This window comes from Dipodomys merriami, unplaced genomic scaffold (genome assembly GCF_024711535.1).
Source record: "Dipodomys merriami isolate MVZ:Mamm:240054 unplaced genomic scaffold, mDipMer1.0.p SCAF_26, whole genome shotgun sequence".
In the NCBI taxonomy this organism is placed as follows: Eukaryota; Metazoa; Chordata; class Mammalia; order Rodentia; family Heteromyidae; genus Dipodomys; species Dipodomys merriami.
The window spans coordinates 17739237-17760260 of record NW_027204048.1 but is presented as its reverse complement, the minus strand read 5'-3'; the positions used below and the strand labels follow the sequence as shown (position 1 = coordinate 17760260).

At 38.8% G+C, this 21024-nt stretch overlaps 1 protein-coding gene across 5 annotated transcripts in view; it reads right to left on the bottom strand.

Annotated features, from left to right (window-relative positions):
- Pcsk5 (proprotein convertase subtilisin/kexin type 5) overlaps nt 1-21024 on the bottom strand; it is a 394004-nt gene that overhangs the window by 298927 nt on the left and 74053 nt on the right. For all 5 annotated transcript variants that reach the window (XM_070035766.1, XM_070035767.1, XM_070035769.1 and 2 more), the window contains exon 3: nt 11284-11397. In XM_070035766.1, the coding sequence (XP_069891867.1) occupies nt 11284-11397 (114 nt within the window). The remainder of the gene's footprint in view (nt 1-11283; nt 11398-21024) is intronic.

Below are 21024 nucleotides of genomic sequence, written 5' to 3'. Positions count from 1 at the left end.
GCGGGAGTGTAGCTGGTCTTCAGCTTGTGCCATTTGCATCCGGAGCTTTCCATCCCTAACTCAGAATCACTGCTCCATGCTGGGGCAACCTCCCAATAATTTCTCACTTTGCAGAAACTGAAAAAGTCACATTGATGAGCATGTGCAGTCTATTTGAAGATAATTATTGCTTTCTCATTCCCCAGGCAATTTTGGCATTTCCTTTTTTTTTTTTTTTAATTTTTCTCATCACTAGATTCCTTTCCCTCCATTAATTTCCTGGCCAACTTCCCTGCCAAGGAAAATTAAAGAAAAGATGCAATCCAGATGCCTTTATCTCAGATGACTTTAGAATATGAATTCTCAACACAGGACACTGGAAGCTACCATCACCTTTTAGAATTGTCAAAGTCAGTTCCATGTTTTTGAAATCTAGATCGCTGACTCTTCCCTCACTTTATATCAATAGGTGTTTTATTGAGCACTTTCTAGAACAATCCTACCTATTAGCACCAAGGCAAGTTATCATATGCCAAAAAGAAAGATGACTTGATCACCAGAACTAATCCGAACACCGGGTAAAAAGCAAATTGAGAAAAAAGGAATTAGTAAAGATGTTTAATAAAACAAACAACTGGAATCAATATGGTCAGGACAACTACAGATTAAGTAAATTGATGGGTCAATCCTATCTGTATGCCAACAGGAAATAAGTTACTATTTAAAGAATTGTCTTGGTTAAAATCTCTATCAAAATTATTTCTGAGCCAGGTATCAGCTTATAGTTATAATTCAAGCTACTCAGGAGGCTAAGGACTGTGGATGAAGATTTGAAGCCACACAGGGCAGGCTACAAGATCTCTTATCTCCAGTTAATCAGCAAAAAGCTGGCAGAAGAACTCTGGATCAAGTGGTAGAGCACTATCCTTGAATAAAAAGATTCAAAGATAACACCCAGACCTCGAATTCAAGCTCTAGGACCGGCACACACACATAGACACACACAGACACAAATCTGTTAACAGACTGTTCATCTCTTCATTGAAGAGTGAGGCCCGAAGGGCTAGTATACCCTCTTCAGAAGGAAAGCTGAGAAAATAAATTAACAGTATAAGTTATATCTTGCTCAAGAATATTCATGAAATGTTATAGTAATTGGCACTGGCAGGAATAGATGTTATGAAAAGTGAGGTTTTTCTTTTCCTCAATTCTGCCATTAATTACTGGATTCTTTCGAGAATCTCGAGTGCTTATTTATAGATTCACTTAACATTCCTAGTATATTTACTTCCTTCAGACCCATCACGTGGGACAGTGAAATCCTAATTAACAAAATCACCATGATTTAATCAGTGTACCAGTAAGGTTCTGCTTTGTACCTTCAATGGTCTAGCCTCCGCTGATTAGGTGAGCTGATTAAAATTATACAAATAATCCTATCTATAAAATGTTTCTGCTAACTTTCATTATAGAAGCAAACATGGCCATCTTATTAACTATTTTCTCCTTGGTTTTAGGAACATTTTACATTCTGGGGGAGGGGAGTAATCTTCATGCAAATATAAATAAGTAAATGAATGAGTATACCATTAAATATCTGCCCCATAGGCATAACTAAATTTGATTCAGAACAGAAGTGTTTTCTCATGATAGACAATGTGGATCTGGTCTGGAGTAGATTTTCCCAGGCATTTGGGACACAGGTTTGCTTTTTTCCTAGAATTATCACTTATGAGTATGAACACTTTCATTTTGTATTATTTTATTGATTTGACAAACACATATTATTGGAGCTTATTTAATAAGGTGCTATTATTTTAGATCACTCTGTTACCTGAATGCTCTTAAACCAGTGTTTTCATTTGCAGATGCCACATGGTGTGGATGCTCATAAACTACGGAAAAGTATGCTTAACTACCACCTCTGATGAAAGAAACTGGGTAGAAAACAGGTAATAGAGATACATTATGAGAATATTTGACTTCTTGTGCATGTGAAGTGATTTGCTATTGGGAAGAAAACAAGCTGAAAGAATACTGTGTGTTGTGGCTGAATGTATGTATGAATCCTGTTGAAGCAGTATTCGCATTTGCAGCTTTCAAATTTGCAGCTAGATCACAGATACTGTGTACTGACTGGGTAGTGGATAATGTTCTGGAAATATGGATCAAATAAGTAACTACCCTTCATAAACACAATGGCAAATTCATGAATCAGAAAAGGCACTTTCCAGGAAAACTACAAAGTCATTAACTTCTTTAAAATCAAGCACATCATAAAACATCCATTGCTTCATTTAGTAGAAGTGTACCAAAGTTCATATAAACTAAAAACCCAGAATGAATCCAAACATTGGTGCAAATAACCCTTCACTTATTCATGTTGTATTGATCCACTCATCCAATAAATAGTATAGGGAACTATTGCCTTGAAAACAGTCTAAGGCACTGAGGAATCCAGGATGATTTTCCCCCCTGTTTCTTTCCTTCCTCCATGGAATTAACCTTAGAAGGGGTAGCTATTACATGATTACACCGAGACTAAAAAGTTCTAATTATGCAAAGTAGGAACAAAAAACTGTGACTGGTGACTTGGCAAATGCAATGAAGGGTCTGACAACTTGACACAGACTGGGCAAAAAAAAAAAAAAAAGAGGTATTCTCAAAGGTGACGGGATTAACTCGGAAAAAAAAGCCCCTGGGAGGTGTGTTCTGAGCACTACTACCTTTGAGGAAGAAATAAAAAAAAAATCCTATAGAATAAAAGTAGAAAGGTGGCGAGGGGGGACAAGTCATGTGACGCCTCCAAGGGAGTTGTCTAGGTTTCATATCCATGCTCAAAACAATATTGCAAAGCTATCTGAACACCGAGGAGTCTCTGGAGTGATCGTGGGAAAGGAAGATGGCACCAGTTGAAAAGGGACCATAGCTGTGACTCGGTGGACTCCTTTAACAGAAGAGACAAGGATGACGTGCAGGTTTCTATCTGTTGGCCAAGAGAAAAGACCGCTATGAACAGCCAAATTTAGGAAGTAGGATCATGGCATGTATTTTGAGAAATTATCAGAAAGATTTTTAACAGAATAAGCAAGCCTAAGACTAGTGACTATTGAAGGCATGTTTCCAAAGTTGGCTTTTGGCTGGTATCTGTGACCTTGGACTTCTAGTTCCCGAAAGATCCCTAGTAAGAATAGCTCGAGCTCAGTGTCAGTGGCTTACACCTGTCATTCTAGCTACTCAGGAAGCTGTACTCTGGGGACTGTGGTTTGAAGCCACACTGGGCAGGAAAGTCCATGACACTCTTATCTCCAATTAACTACTAAAATCAAGCCAGAAGTGGAGTAGTGGCTCAAGTGGTAGAGAACTAGGCTTAAGGAAAAAAGCTTGAGGATAGAGCCCAAGCCCTGAGTTCAAGCCCCAGAATTGGCTCAAAGAAAAAGATCAGGCCAAAGAAACATTTGTTTCATTCTTATTTTCTAGGTGGAAAAGGATCTTGAACCTACATTGTGTCCTCAAGCTCCTTCTGTCTCCAAAGGACAATTATAAAAGACATAGAGATGTAGGGGTGGGGGGGAAGGAAGGGCAAGAGAAGAAGAGAGAGACAGAGAGACAGAAAGAGAGAGAGGGAAGAGTAGCTCACGATAGCTAAACTAAGCTGTTTAGTTTAAACAAAGAATATGGTATGTGCCGAAACACCTGTCTTCCTCCGGGCATGTGGGATTGTGGTAGACAGGATGCAAAGAGCCTATGTGGCCATCTTTCCAATGCAACTTGAGGCGTTGAGTCTCTAATAAGCTTCCGAGTAGACATTTCCCAGGGATTGTGACATTCAGTGTGGGGTGGGGGGAATTAAAGTGGTCTCGCTGCAACTTCACTAAGAAAGGTTTCTTGGAGTTTGATGTGAGTTTCCTGAGACTTCACCAACAGTGCCTTTCTTTCTGCTAATTCTGTATCTTTTCACTGATAAAAAAAAAAAAACTATAACTTTGAGGATTGCTGAATGCATGATGAGTCATGGCAGTCCTTCTGGTGATTCATAGAACTAGTGGGTGGTCTTGGGGACCTCCAACATAGAGAGGTACTGAGTTTGAAGTAACAATGTAATAAATGGATGTTGTACAACAATAGCAGCTCATGGAGTACTCTTGGCTGGAGATCAACACGTGGCTCCATTGGTAGCTGGAACTCAATATCCAATCAGCTTTCGACGTGAAATCAGAAATCGAGTAGCAGTCACTTTAGGAAATCATCAACCTATATTCTTAATTTTTTCAGATGAACTAGCATCTGGTTTGAGAAGTTATCAGAAAGAATAAGAAAGGTAAAACAGAGAAGTCATAAAAGTAAATTGAGGGAATTTATAATAAATTATAGCATACTAAAACCATATTTTGTCTCCCAAGGCCCTGGATTAGCTGATGCCAGAAGGCTTCTTGCTTGTCTCGGAATGCACTGCATGGCTACAGATTTCCAGGTCTCATTTTCAATTAGATCAGCTAAATGAGGTATCTTGAGAGGATGATTTCTAAGCTACCAGGACAATAATGCCACAAACTCCACCAGATTTTATGAGAGTCAAATGACAGCATAAATCAGTAGGGAAATGCGTGCCAACCACAGAAACAGCAATGTCTCAAACTCTTGGAGACTGAACACCCTCCAGTTGGCTGGGAACAAACCATGTGGCTTACAATCATTTTTCGCAATTACCAACCCAGAGAGTTCATCGTTCCTGGCAGATATGCCCCACATGCATAACCGAACTCAGCTAATTTTCACTCTGCTGATCGAAAAAACAATTTTTTCCCCCTCAGAAAAACCACCCAGAAAGCTTTCATAAGATTTGGGATATTGCATCAAAAACAAAAAGCCCATTTATGCCCAGTTGTTATAGTCAGCCTTGAAATGATGCATATTAAATAGGCCACCCAACATCATCACAAAAATTCTACTGTGCTATCATGGTAAATGACCGTGTCCAAGAAAACAAAAACAAAGTTTCAGAGTATTTCATCACTTTTTTCCTTTCTCCTTCCTCTCTCTCTCTCTCTCTCCTTTTCCCCCTTCTCTCCTTCTTTCTTTCAAGTTTTAATTTGTGTGTATAAAATTGTACATATTTATAGGAACATTGTGGTAGCTGTCTAGTTTTTCAGAAACACAAGGTCTGTTAGAGTACCTACACTCACTGTCTAGTACAATGAAACAAAGAATTTAACTTTAATTTGACTTAATACTTAGTACTCCTTGATCAACCTTTCCCCATCCTTTCTTCTCTTCTTTCGAAACAAACCATGTCTTGAAGTTATTTACTGTAAGCGTCTTTACCATTAGACATGAAATACCATATAGAGTGGCACATGAAACTCCTTAAGGAATAAAATATTTATATGACTAAAAGGATAAAAGGAACTTTTCTATTAAACTTAAATTTTCAACCAAGTTTCATTTCCATGTTATCTTCTTGAGCCTGCTGTATTCTATGTAGGGATGGGTCTTTGATGAACTGCCCATTATATAACACTTTCTGCAAAGAGAAACATTTTCTAACACAGGAAAACCCCCATATGTATTCTGAACTCTGGATCTGTGGCTCCCCTGAATAGAATGAAGGGAGGATATGTAGGACAGAGGTTACAGAGGCCTTTTAATTGTGTAGATTGTTCTATTCTCTAGTTTGGGATTGGGTGGATAAGCATTTTTGATATTCTTAAAATTCCTTTGTCCTAAATATTTTATTTAGGACACAGAAATCTTACATAATTAGCGTTCCCAGATTCTTGAGGAACAGATCTGCATAAGCTTGGGGCATCTAAATTTTCTTTAGTATTGTTAAAAAGGTCCATTCCATCATCTGGGTAAGTTCAAGCTAGTTCTATTACGCTGAATTTCTGAAGACTCGGACAAAATTTTGCAACCTTTATTATCCTATTCTTTGTCCCTGGAGAAGCCTAAAAGTGTATTTATACCAAAGCTACAAGTGAAGTGAAAATATATTCTCATAGTAAACCTGCCAGGTTCCCAAATAGAAAGTGTCAGAAGGGGGAAAAAAGTATAATATCAAGAAAGAGCTAAATTGGCTAGATAGGACTTAAGATGTCCCATACATTTGTAAGCATTTGTTCTACAATCTTATACTCAGGAGATAGAAGTAAGCTAAGCTAACATAACTATGTGTTTCATGGAATATACTGGGGTTTTTGAAGGAGTTCTTAGTCTCAGAATCATCATCAATAGAGCAAAGTCGAAGACACTGGGAAAACGTAGTAAGGATGGAGGATGGGCAGTAGTCATTTATTTTCTTGGGTCAATTTGATTGTACAAGTAATTTTCATAAATGGATTCTCTTACAACATTGAAGCTTATATAGTTTTAAATTGACTTGACTATAAAAGCTTGTTTTAAACTTTTCCTCTTAAATAGTCATTAAAAGGTGCTAGATTTGACCATTTGCCCCCCACTTAAAATGAACCATAATTTTTAGAAACTATGGATCATGTGAACCATAGTAACTACATAGAAGTTCTGCTTTCTGCCATATATAGAATTAGAAAGTTATTGTTTTTTTAGTTCAATTATTAATTTGCTTTGCATCTCTAAGTGTTTTCTTTTTTCCCTTCTGTGTCAGTCACTGAAGGAAGAGTACTATGTCTGGTAATTTTTAGTTTCTTTGAAATCCAGAGCATTTATTCAGTTGATGATTGCATGATGTAGTACTTAAATTTTGACCCAATAGGAAAATGCTCCTAGTTATTCAACTTTTAAGGAAAAGTATTCCATCTTCAGTAGAACATGTCATTTGAGATGTCTCTTCCTTTTTGGTACTTCTAGTTGTCCTCTGTGGCCTCCTTTCATTAAACACCAGGACAAAGATGGGATTGAACAGACTGGCTTTGGGATTCAAATATAACTGTCTCTTTTCTATGTTTCTTCAGCGCAGAATTGAGATACCACCAATAAAAGGCACAATGCCTTCCTCCCTCCCCAAAAGAAGATGATGATGAAGGAAGAAGAGGAGAAGCAGGAGGAAGAAAGAGAAGAAGAGGAGGAGGAAGAGGAAGAGGAGGAAGTGGGGGGCAGGGAGGAAGAGGAGGAAAAGAATTATATTGTTGTTTTAGGTGAAGAGAGTTGGAAGTCTAGATGCCAGGGTGGCTGGCTGACTGGCGGGGTTTCACATCAAGGACTGTCCCTGGTGAATGAGGTAACCTTGAGCCAGTTAACTTTAATTTTCTCATCCATAAACTGACAATGATAATGGTTCCTCATTCACTGGAACACTGGTAATAACTTACCACACAAGACACAAGGCTTGAGCTATCCTGAGTACTCCTAATGGTGGGTGATTATTTACTGTGCTATCGAGTGATCAGGGGTTTGCTCATCCATTTCACGCCTATCGTTTATTCAACATTTAGAACTATCCAGGGAGTTCTAATGAAATCCTACTGCCTGAGCTACATTCCATACAAAACCATAAAGAATCCCTGCTGGGAAGGCCAAGCTTCTAAAGGAAGAATCAAATCTGCAAACCACAACAACAACCTACACAGAAGATCCCAGGCAGGCTACGGAAGCGCCGTTGAGTGAGCTTTCTTGGCCCTTACCTATTAGGGATTGCTTTACTCATCTTGGAAGCAAGCATTGTGTCTGTTGAAACCCCCAGTGTTTAACCCCCTGCCTGAGAAGGAATAAATGCAGGAGAAATTGGGGTTATTAACAAGAAATGAGTTGTATGACTGGGACTGGGCTTTGCAATTCCTGGTGATAATCTGAGAATACTACATCAGGGTAGAGGAAGAATCACACAGGCATCGAACTCCCTAAATGCATGTTTCCCTGTGTATATTGCCCAAGCCTGAAAGGGACACAAAATAGCTTTGCGCATTAGCATCCAAGGGGAGGAGCGAGTTGGGCAAAGCTTTTAAATTAATTGAAAGAGACGCTCAGGAACACTCCATGCCATTCTTTAATCTCCGTTCTCCTGTGATAAATATAAAATGACAGGAACAGGCCCAGGCTAACGAGCTGGAGGCAGGACCCCATGGAGGCTTGCCAGTCAGTGCTCAAACTCTACAGCGGGGCTCCCGCTTTGGTAAAAGAAAGGAAGGAAGGAACGTGTTTGACTCAGCCGTGGACAGCACCAAAGAGTGCTCCAAAGAATGACTACGGCACTTGGGAATTTTACTCTTAACTAGCAGTAATTAACAGTGAAACAGATAACTGCATGGATGGCAATTAGGAAGCCATAGCAGCAGAAGAATAACCACCACCACCACCAAGATTTATTGACCACCTTTGAGCGTCCTTTTCTGCATTAACGGCTTCCCATGCAACATTTCATCTTATAATAGTGGCTCTACCTGAAGACAACTTCAGTGACTCTCCCTTTCTAGTACGCAATACACTGTTGACATAAAATCAGAGCTGACTTAAGACCAATAGAAAAGGACAGACGTAACCCCCTGTGACTCCTGAGGTTAAATCATAACAGCGCCACTCCCAATACGTCCTCTTGGAACACCTGCCTGGGGGAGAAACGAATGTGGTATCCGTTGGAAACCCAGGCTGCCCTGTGGCTAGGCCCATATGGACCGGAGTCCAATTGCCAGCTGTGTCAGGAAGCCTTTGAGATTTCGCCCCTGCTAAATCACAGAACTGAGACTAGCCATCGGGGCTGAGCTCTCTTTAAATTTCTATTGCACAGAAAGCATGAGCTAAACTTCGAAAACAAACTTCTGGTATGTTTCGGCTAGCTAGCACTCACACATAAAAGCCAGTTACTTTCAATGTGCCCAATTTAAATATAGACATACGAAGAAAAGCAATGGGGATTTGAATGTGTGTTTACAGAGTTTGAGCTCTCATTCTAACAGAATACGTTGGACAAATGGAACTTGTCTTCTGCCCCATTTCTGTTAAGGAAAAATTACATATAGCACCTGCTAGACACAGGGTGTTGTAGTCCTTTCTCTATGGTTAAGAGTTCCCAATGTGGGGGCTGGGAAAATGGCTTAGTGGTACAGTGCTTGCCTAGCATGCCTGAAGTCCTGGGTTCGATTCCTCAGTAACACAGAAACAGAAAAGGCCAGAAGTGGCACTGTGGCTCAAGTGGTAGAGGGCTAGCCTTGAGCAAAAGAAGCTCAGGGACAGTGCCCAGGCCCTGAGTTCAAGGCCCAGGAATCACTCATTGACAGCACTTGTTACAAGTAGATAGGTGGGAACTGAATGTTGCACTCAGCCTTTGTGGACCTGGAGACTAGCCTGTTTGCTCTGCCATGTTGGCTTTAACGCAACATGGCCAGGTGACTTTAGGCACGCCACTAAAATAAACTTCACAAAGCTGAGATTCCTCATTCTGACAACAGCAGCAGTATTAACATGCATTAATGATTGGCACTGCATCAGAAGAATACTCACTTAATGCTTGGCACTTAACCTGCAGCATCATGTGTCCTATATGACTCTGTTGGGAAATATCCATCAGTTTAAATAACCCAACCAAACCTCTTTTCATGTCAGGAAGAGAAATTCCAGTGGTTCTTGAGGAGACGGAACTGACAATTTGCTATGGCCATGTTTCTTTCTAGAAACCACCCTAGCCAAGTAGTGTGTGAAAGGTTCAGGGAAGGCCTGCAGTGTCTTCCCTCATCGGGGAAGATACGTGCTGATAGCAACTTGGGTTTTCGCGGTGGGAAGCAATGGAAGGAAAGCAAGGGAGATGATCCTGTTGGAAACAACCTTGGAGAGACATTTCTGCTTCCATCTACTGCTTCATCTGAATACATTCTTATCGTTTCTAAGCACACACGAAGCAGTGTAACTCCTGACAGCGCTTACTTGAATGCCTTTGCTTGTGGTCCACTTCTCGGTCTTGGAGCTAATAGGCTGCCTTGTGGCTCTGTCCTCCCTGGCACTTCCTACTAAAATGATGTCTCCCTTCCCATCTCTCCTTCAATTTAGCTGGAGGACTGCATTTTTCCCCCCTTCAAGATAAGAAAGATTTCTGTGTAAAATTCAGCACAGCCTAAACATTTTCTACAACTTTTCACTTCTAGGTAAGACCAAGAAAAAAAGAAAGTAAGAAGAAATACCAGTTATTTCACCCCACTTCCAAAGATATCCAAACTCCTGACATTGCAAGAGGTTGGGTTAGGCACTTAAAGGGTTGTGAAGAACAATCAAAAGGTAGATCTTTTTCAACTGAGCCCACCAATCTAGTACAGAGGTTTTAAAGCAGTATTCACAAGCAGAATACAACCAGAAAAGTGCCCAGAGATGGATGCCTTTTGCCGAAAGGACAGAGGATGAGGGATGGATGCCTTTTGCCGAAAGGACAGAGGATGAGGGATGGATGGAGCCTAGGATGGGTGAGGAATGACCCAGGGAGACCTTTTGGAGAATCAGGCTTCAGGTGTCAACTCTTCAGGGCAGGAGCACCTCATGGAGGTGAGGGAGCACTCTGGGCATCAGGAGTATGAGGAAGAGTAGCCAGAAAACATGGAACAGAATGGGGACTTCTTATGAGTGTATGCCCTTGCAAGAGTTTGGCACCACTGCGTAGAAAATCAGAGACAGGGACTGACACAAAATAAAGTAGTATAGTAAATACGAAGGCAGAGTATTTGCCAATGAAAAGGTGTTTGTACAGAGGTCTGACACAGGAACTTCTCAACAAAGGAAAAGTATGATTAAGGAGTTATATATCCTAAACCATTTCTCAGTAGTTATGAAGCTATGAATCCTCAGACTAGAAAAGCATATTTTCACGGGCAGCAATGTCACGTGAACTGGAGGATGGGTCACTCTCCTACATGTTATTCAAGAACCTCTCACTAAAATATCTTTTGTGCAAGTCACTAAACCAGTTACAAGTCGAAAGCTTCCCCCAATTCTCTACCCCACCTCCATTCTACTTTTAAAAACTACTACTTAGAGTTCCAGGGCACACATGAGCTGACAAAAGTCAGGAGACTGTGACATTACAGTGATTTCCAAGGATCAGTGCCCATTAATCAGAGTGGCTTCAATGGTGAACACAATTGTTCATAGGCCTTCACGGGTCTACACCTTAGGGTGTTTTTCCATCCCAAACTTAGAAAGTACTGCATGAAGTATATTCTTAAATATAATTTCTGTCAATCATACCTCCTTTCCTCCTGGGGTCAAGGAACTAAGTTCAAAACACAGTTAAGAAAACATCACGACCTACCAATCCAACTCAGGGGGTGGAAAGTATGGTTTCTTGAAAGAAGAAAAGGCCCAGCACCACCAAACTTTCCCTATTCAACCCCCAAACTAGCCACTTACCATATACCACATGCTTGGCCACTTGGGGTCATTGAAGTAGGTAGATTGGGCGCGACTGAGGTCATAATCCCTCTTGGTCCGTTTTTTGACCACCTGCTGTTGGATCCATTCCACCTGCCAAGAAGAAGGAAGCGGGGTGGGTGTTCAAGTTCTATCACAACACACCAGAGCAACATCTAGCACACTGAAATGGCAATCGATCTAACGCATCTCCATTCGATGTGATTAAGGACTCAGGCTTCACTATGGCAACTGACATCTTCTAAGTGAAGGTGCTCAGGGATTCCCTGGAAATGCAGTTCTTCCTTTTCCCCACAAGACATATCACTTATTCAGTAACAGGGTGGGTTTTTTTAAATCCCCTCCAGAAAGAACATGTATCACAGTGTATTACAAAGTGGCAGTGTTAAGAATTGGCATTTTTTTCCTATGCAGGTTCAAATAATAAATATTTCAGGCTTTGTAGACTACAGGGTCTTTGATGCCCCTAGTCCCTCTGAGACTATATTACCATAAACTCTACTTAAATGAATCAATCTGACTGTAAAGTAAAACTTTACAGTAAAACTTTTATACACAAAGCAATTTTAATATTAATAACACTAAATGCCTCTGGTTCCACTATGAATCACAAATTTAATGTTTGGGGGTTACATATCAATTTTCTTCTCCAGAACTGAGGTTTGAACTCAGGGCCTCATACTTGCTCAATTTGCTTGCTTGGCTGGTGTTCTACCATTTCAGCTATGTCTCTGGCTTGGCTTTTTGCTGGTTATTTTGGAGACCTACTCTCTGATATTTTTCTTCTTGGGTAACTTTGAACTACTATTCTCCAGATCTCAGCCTCCCAAGTACCTAGCCATTAGAACACGGTTTCATATACTAAAGTGCCCTGGGATCCAGACCTCATTTGGGCACATCCCAAATGTCTTTCTGGAACATAGTAGCAAGAGCACTGTTTGAAGAATCAAAAAATCAAATCTTTAGGTAGAGCGCTCGCCTTGAGCTGAAGAGCTGAGGGACAGCGCCCAGGCCCAGAGTTCAAGCCCCACAACCGACAAAAAAAAAAAAAAAAAAAAAAAAAGTTAAAATCAAATCTTTAATCCTTTCTCTTGCACAAAATTCCAGGAGTTATTCTGTTCTTGCTGCTCAAAATATTCCTTGCTCTAAAATTCAAACCTGCTACACCTGAGAAAAGCCTTAACACTAAGCTATGATCTTTGCTTAGAAATAATCAGAAACCTTGGGTTCAATACAGCATCTGTAATCTAATAGTAGGAGTATATACTGTTTTTTTAATTTATAGTGTAAAAACAAAGTTTCATAAAAACCACCTTCAGTTTCAAAGAAACATCTCAAATGCAGTATCCGTCTTGTAGAATCCTTCCATTTGTTTCTGAGATTTACTTTGGAGTTCTTCTCATGATTGCTAAGTGAGTCACAATGCTCTGAAATATGAATTGCTCTATCCAACCATGTATCCCTACTTCCACATAGGAATTAATCATTGGGGGGAGACTTTGGTTTATGTGCACATACAGATGAACAGTTTAGAATTTCTGAAGGCTGATTGGAAAGTCCATCACTAATTGAAGATTCTTTTCGAAAACAGTTCTGTCTCCACATATCTCATGTAGTGTGCAAACATAAATTTGTTCAACCTACTGTCATGAGACTTAAAAACATTTTAAGATCACAATGAGAGCCATATGAGACCATTCAGAAAGATTTTAATCATGGCTTGCAAGCTGATGGTAGGATTACTGAAGGGGGAGAGATGTTCAGGTGTGATTCTCAACCAAAGTTGAGAAGCATGTAGACACATGCAAGTACATCATGTATTTCCAGGAAAAATTAACCACATTATTTCAAACAAGCTTTCTAATGAATGAGTTTCATTCATTTGTTTGCTCAGTAAGCAATGAAGTGTCAGGCACTTGTCTGGAAACATAAAAATGAATAAGAAATGCATCTAGTTTTGAACTCTCTCTCTTTCTCTTGCTCACTCGCTCACTCACTCTCACTCTATGTGCCCATCTTGGGGCTTGAACTCAGGGCCTTCGCACTAGCCTACAGCTTTTTTTGCACAACATTAACATAATACCACTTGAGCCACAGCTCCACCTTCAGCTTTCGCTGGTGAATTGGAGATAAGAGTTTCACAGATTTTCCTGCCTGGGCTGATTTCAAGCTACGATCCTCAGATTTCAGCCTCCTGACTAACTAGTACTACAGAAGTGAACCACCAGCACATGGCATAAGACTTTGACTTTACCAGGGTAACATGGCAGTTATTTTACCATACTCCAGTTCATAAAAATATAATTATCTCTGTAAATGATATCTGATACATCACTGCATTACTTCAGCCATTGGTAACAAATTCCACTATGTAGTTATATTCACCATTGTGATCTTAAAATGTTTTTAAGTCTCATGACAGTAGGTTGAACAAATTTATGTTTGCACACTACATTAGATGTGTGGAGACAGAACTGTTTTCGAAAAGAATCTTCAATTAGTGATGGACTTTCCAATCAGCCTTCAGAAATTCTAAACTGTTCATCTGTATGTGCACATAAACCAGAAAACACCAAGTCTTCCTTGATGTGGATTCCTGGAGATCAGGACTGTCTATACTGGGTGTGTACTGTTAAGTACACACATCTCTCGAGACACGTATACAAATAGACAAATGAGAAGTATAAGAAAAAGAAAAACAAATGACAGTTACTTTCCTAGATGAACTACAGGTACTAAAATAGAACATTTAAATCTCTTTACCAAAGAGCACCTCCGCTATAATTTTACCAAAAGAGAAATATTTAATTACAGGGCTTGGTAGCTAGAAAGTGGCCTAGAAACTTGGCATCTAGATTTTTCTGCAAGTCACTCTGTGTGATCACAGGGCTGTCATGCTAAAAAAAAAAAAAAAGCTGGTAAGGGTTCTTTTTTTTTAGTACTAATACTATGTATTTTGCTTTGGTGTTTTATGGCTCTGAGTCTATAGCCCTAATTTTTTTTTTTTTAGAATGGGAAAAGCACCTCATGGATCGGAAGATTTCTATGACTGGAAAAACCACAGTTATATTTTTAAACCTTCATCCATACGTGCATCCTTAAGATCTTTAAGGAAACTCAGAGGTTAACGCATGCTAAAGATTTCATCCCTTTCCAACAACTCAAAGAAAAGTCACTGAAAAACTCGTTTTCATACTACAACGGTCAAGCTGGGAGAAGAGAATAATTGTGTATTCTCCCACTCATCTAACTTCTAAAAGTTCTACTTCCTACACATTAAGGAACTACAAGGAATCCTTGTCTACCCTGTTACATTCAGCATGCATGTGCTATAAGATTTAAGTATAGATTCTTCTTTTCCTCCTAGAGCTCTTCTCCCATTGCATCAAAACAAACTCTGCATTCACTTATTAGGAACCATGGCATAAGCCAAAAGATTAGCTCTTACTTGCCAAACACAACACATGAATAGAAATACTTCCCTACAGGCTCATCGGAGCTCTTCAGACTTGCCAACTTTCTAATGTCATACATGTGGCAGAAAATGTATCAATAACTTGAGGGGAAAAAAGATGTCATGTGATTACATACTATATGCTATTACTGAAATACTGATGGGAAATAAATTTACAATATCATTTTTTAATGTACCCTGCATTGAGTAGGAAATTAGTTCCTTAGACATTAAATTAGAATCTGGATAATGATGCAGACATACACTTATAACAAATGTCTACAGATAGGTAAATGGAATAAAATAAATGGTAAAGAAATTGACTCAAAATGTAAGAAGATAGAAACTGGGGGAGAGGCTTAAATGGTAGAGACTGCTATCCAAGCATAAGGCTTTGAGTCCAATCACACACAACCATAGATTACTCTATCCCCAATGTAGCAGTGTTATGAGGTATGAAAACGTTCAGAGGTAGGTCCTAACAGGAAGACCTTAGGTTAATGAGGGTGTGATCTCAAAAGGGACTGTGGCATCATGATCTCTCTTTGTGTATCTTGATATAACTACTCCTCCCTCCAAGTCCAGATGCGATTATGTGTAGCCATCCATCATCCTCTGAAGAGTCTAAACCTGGATCTACCAGATTTTGGACCTTGAACTTTCAAAAACACGTGTTAAAGCTCCTTTTCATTATAAATATCTCTTCTACAACAGGAATATACATTTTGTTATAGAGAAAAATTAATAAATGTATTTTAGTATTGACATTTAGTTCCTTAACCATAAAACCATAAGGTAACATCTTGCAGAAATTTTCTAAACTCCGGTCAAGAAAAAAGAAATACATAGTGGCTAGGCACTACTGGCTCACACCTATAATCCTAGCTATTAAGAAGGCTGCAAACTGAGGATTGCAGTTCACAGCCAGCCCAGGCAGGAAAGTTCTGAGACTATTATCTCCAATTAAATACCACACACAAAAAAGAAGTAAAGTAGAGCTGTGTGGTTGAAGTGGTAGAGTACTAGCCTTGAGAAAAAATGCTCACACACAAGCAATGAATTCGAGTAGATAAGCAAGATAATCATGGTTTAAAAAAGAAGTAAAGAAATAACTAGTGAAAAAATGTCCAAGAATCGAGTAAGATTATATATGTAGACAAAAGTATTCTATTCTTTAAATTTTGTTCCATCTAGTATCATAAGAAATGAAGTATTAAATATTTAAATTATTTTGCCACTTAAGAAAAAATAATTACTTGAATTATAATTCATTTCTGTTAACTATCAACAAAATAAAGTATTATGTTTTATATAATGAAGGATTTTTATTGATTTGCTTTGAACTAGTTAATGATTACAGATATCAAAGGCTTATATTAAACAAAACATCTGGTCAGGAATATAGGAAGTTATATTTTTAAATGTCATTTTTAGAAGAAAGTAAAATAAGTATTGCATGTACATTTGGAATAATGTTTTAGAAGACAATCAATACGGGACAAACTAAAAAATGATTCTGTCATAAATTTTTATATTTAGTTAGACTTTGACAAAGTTTAAAAATGAAGTAATATCACTTCAGTCTTGTCATTTTATGTTTAATAAAAAATGTCATAGCATTATAGTTCTTAATTCGGAGAGTTAAAGTTAAACTTCTTAAACTAGTTGGCAATCACCTACTTCTAAAAATTTAACATTTTAAATGTGTTGTCTATTTTTACCTTTCACTTCTCAGGTGACATATGACATGGGAAAGTAAGTGGTTTCATCCATCTAAAGCAGTGAAATTTATTCCCCATACTCAGAGCCTTTCGGCTTATCTTTGTTCACTCAAAAAACTGACTGGGGGCTGGGAAGGTGGCTCAGTGGTAGAGTGCTTGCCTTGCATGCATGAGGCCCTGGGTTCAATTCCACAGCACCACATAAGCAGAAAAAAGCCGGAAGTGGTGCTGTGGCTCAAGTGGTGGAGCGCTAGCCTTGAGCTAAAGTGCTGAGGGACAGTGCCCAGGCCGAGTTTAGGCCCAGTGACTGGCAAAAAAAAAAAAAAAAAAAAGATTGTTACTATGTGTTAGGTACTGTTTGCACACTATAAAATGGCTGTGAACAAACAATTTCTTACCTTCAAAAAGTTCCTATTCTAGTGGGAATCAATAGTATGTAAAAAAAATAAAATTTACAATAGACTTTTGTAGTGTTAAATGATACACAAAGCATGTGAGGAGGTAAAACATGATTACAGAGAAAGGGATTCTTATTTTTGGTAAGGTCAATAAAATTCTTTTGAAAGATCTTGGATAATAAGAAACAAGCTATACAAAGATTCCATAGAAAATGCTACAGGCAACACAATTGGACCTAAAATGACCGTATTTGTATATTTTTGTTTATAACTCATCCAGGGACCAAAGAGGTCTATGTAATCCCTCAAGCCTAGTGGAATTACATTTTGCCCTCTAGTGGAGAGACAAAGAAAGAAACCTACATAGATGTAGCAGGTGCAAGCAGATTCCCAGACATCTGGTCAACCAATTTTGGACTCTCAATTGTCTGAATAGATCTAGAAGGGAGACACTGATTCAAGGGAACATAACACCATCAACTCTTGAAATCATGAGGACAAACTCAGCTGAAAGAGGGATTAAACAAAGTCCTATAAAACATCAAACCCCAGGCAATGGGCCTTTTTGCCCTGATCTAGGGGTAATATCTTTATGATGATAGTCTGTATAAGCTGGTTTATTAAGGGAGTATTGCTGTACCTTTGGACTTCTAAATTATGCAAAAAATAATAATAGGTTCAATTTTATCAACATAGCAGAGATTATATTGTAAATCACATGATGATTATTATTATGGGTAGGAGTCTGAGTATAAAACATTTCAACCTACTGTATGAAGTGCAATTTAATGTAGCGGGAGATGTAAAATAGTTTACTAGAAATCCAAGCACTTAGTATTTAATCCTTTGATCTTGGATGTTAACACTTGTGCAACTCTATAGAAAGAGGAAATACAACTCATGATTTGATGAGTCTTATAAAGTAATAAATATTAAGGTAGGTATTATAAAAGTAGAATATTTCCCCTAGGAGTGTATCTAACAGCATCCATTGTTGTGTTCTTTACATTTACCATAGAAACACAATGTCCTCTCATTCAGAGAGGGAAAGAGGGGATAGCCTCGGCCACAAAAGGGTACTGAAGACACAGAGGACCCCAGTGCTTGGTAGAATACTGTCAGTCAGTAGCGGGCCACTTTTATTGGTGGGTGAGGGCGGGAGGGAGGGGGACACGTAAATTCCTGGTATTCTCTATTTGCCACAGTAAAAAGGAATTAACTGTTAAGAGAATTAAATGATAATGAGTTGTCCAAATGCAGGGTCCAATGATACTTAATAATTTGTTTTAAATTGTATGTTTCACCCTTTACATTTAAGAAGAAGAAGCTGAGTTTTCGTATTCATAGTGCAAAAGGTAATGACTAGCAAAAGGCCTTCAATAAATCAATGTAGATGAATATTTTTACATTGCATTCATCCATTTTCTTGATATGCATCTCTAACTTTTCTACATATTAAAAGGGAAATAGAAAATTTTAAATAGGAGATGATTTAAAAAAAAAAAAAAAAAACAGGAGGGAGCCAGGACTCTAAGTTTAATCCTTTTAGGCTGTAACCAGATACGTTCTATTTCAACAATGACAGCAGCAGTAGGATTCTATTACCATCTATCAATGATCCGCAAGTGAAAGTTTAATAAAGGATGTTTTCTTTCCACATGCAACTCTGTTTTCACTGTGTCACTAACTGCTGCTCTGTGTGACCTCACTTGAAACCCACACCTGCACAAACTGTTATTATTGGAGACGAAGACATTTCCTCCACCTTACCAGTTTTAATTTCAGAAGCAACAAAAGACAATGTCTGCAGTTAAGACAGATAAATACAAAAAAGACACAGTAGTTGTTGACACAGGTCAAGACCCTGGGATATTGTTGCCAACACAAGAAGTCACTTTATAAAGTCCAAGGGCCTAGGGCAGAATAAAGTCAATGACTGTGATGATGCTAAGTGATCTTGTGTCCAGACTAATAAAAGGCCTTGCCAACACTGTAATAGTCACCGGCAAGTGAATAATCAAAGCACACAGAAAGCAAGCATGAGTTTAAAAGCAGTTATGAAAGAGGAAATACAAAAAACAAGGAAATGACTAGAAACCAGCTTTTCAAGGAAAATGAAGGGGCAGTAGATGGATAAGAAATTAAGTACGTTTCTTTAAATATTAAATGCTTGAAATATTTCTATTTCAATATTCAAATGTTAGACATTAATATTTAATAAAGTATATTAATAATATGGTGTAATCATGTATTTAATAAAGCACCATTTTTTTAGCATTTGCCTATATTCGTCACTAGTAATACCTATAAAGAGGTTCTTCCCAATTTGCAAGGAAGATCAGATATAGACAGATAGACACACGTTACTTTATCTTTCTGGAAAAGATTATCGCAAATCATCCAGTTTAATTTTTCCATTCATGTTATCCCTCCTTAAAATTCACTCTTTAAAATCCACTGAAGGCAAGATTTATTTTATGTTTATCTAGAGTATATTTGCCTTTAAGACACGTTTGTCCTTTGGAAACACAGCTCCCTTATTCCTTGTCCATGCCAAGATGCATTCCAGTGAGAAAAGAAAGGAAATAAAGAGGGAGAGAGGGACGAATGGAAGGCAGGAAGGAAGAAATGGAGGGGGAGGGAGGGAGGGAGGAAGGAAGGAAGGAAGGAAGGAAGGAAGGAAGGAAGGAAGGAAGGGAGGAAGGAAGGAAGGAAGGAAGAAAGGAAGGAAGAAAGGAAGAAAGGAAGGAAGGAAGGAAGGAAGGAAGGAAGGAAGGAAGGAAGGAAGGAAGGAAGGAAGGAAGGGAGGGAGGAAGGAAGGAAGGAAGAAAGGAAGGAAGAAAGGAAGAAAGGAAGGAAGGAAGGAAGGAAGGAAGGAAGGATAAGGAAGGGAGGGAGGGAGGGAGGGAGGGAAGAGGGTGTGTGTCTGTGTGCTCACTTACCCCTGGCATGCTGTAGCACAGGCAGTATGGCTGGGGTAGTAAACTAATAGGTAAGTGATGTGAATTCATTAAGTATTGTCAAGTGTCAAGTTATATCTTACACATTATATTTTCTAATTTGCATTTTGGGTTCCTGTTTTAAACTTTAGGATAACTAAAGCAAAAGGAAGAAATTTGAAAACAATGTTAAACGCTCTCAAGTATTAAAAGGAAATGGAATTTTAAAGTATCTAAAATAATTCTATGATCTGCTTGCCATCTGATGCAAAATTCACACTTAGGATTAAATGTAATCTCTCAACAGAGACTGCATTGGGACAGCACCAACTTCCCTCCAGGTTCACAAGAGGATCAAGATCATGACCAGAATGAAAACACATCGTAGCTGGGTGCCAGGGGCCTGTGCTTGTAATTCTAGCTACTCAGGAGACTGAGATCTGAGGATCGTGATTCCAAGCAGCCTGGACAGAAAAGTCCCCTGTGAGACTAATCTCCATTAACCACTCACAAATGAGAAATGGAGCTGTGGCTCAAAGTGGTAAAACACTAGTCTGGAGCAAAAGAGCTTGGGATCAGTGCCCAGGACCTGAGTTCAGAAAGCCCCACAACCAACAAGAAACACCCCCCCATATACACACACAGTTCTAAAACTTCATTTCACATGTATTTGTCTTTCAAATGATCACTCTCTAAGCAATTTGAAAGATAAGGCACTGTAATTAACAAAACCCATTAGAGTAAAAGTAAATATGTTACATCTCATTTTAGATAGCTTCACGAATGACAATTCTACCTTAGAAGCTGGCATTAATAACTTAATGGACTTCGGTTTTCTTTGACCAATCCTGCCACGTGGTGCACACATCACTCAAGAGTAAAGTTAAATCGTCTCAGAGATACAAAGGACACACGTTTTCCCTCATATGTGGAAGCCAGAACTCATTTACTCACGTACAAATGAACACATACAGGGCTGTGTGCAAATGCACATGAATGTATTAACGGAAGTATAGTATTTTCAGGGGAGAGTTCAAACCATGTAATTACTTAGAAAAAGAACCTCACAAGCCAACAAAATGAATACCGGGAAACTAGCACTTGCAGGGTAGGGGAGGAGGTCAAAGGGTAGGGGAAGTAGATCAATGAAGCCAAGGGAAGGAGGAGAATGTAGTCATAGCATTCAGGGATACAGCATAGCATAGCCT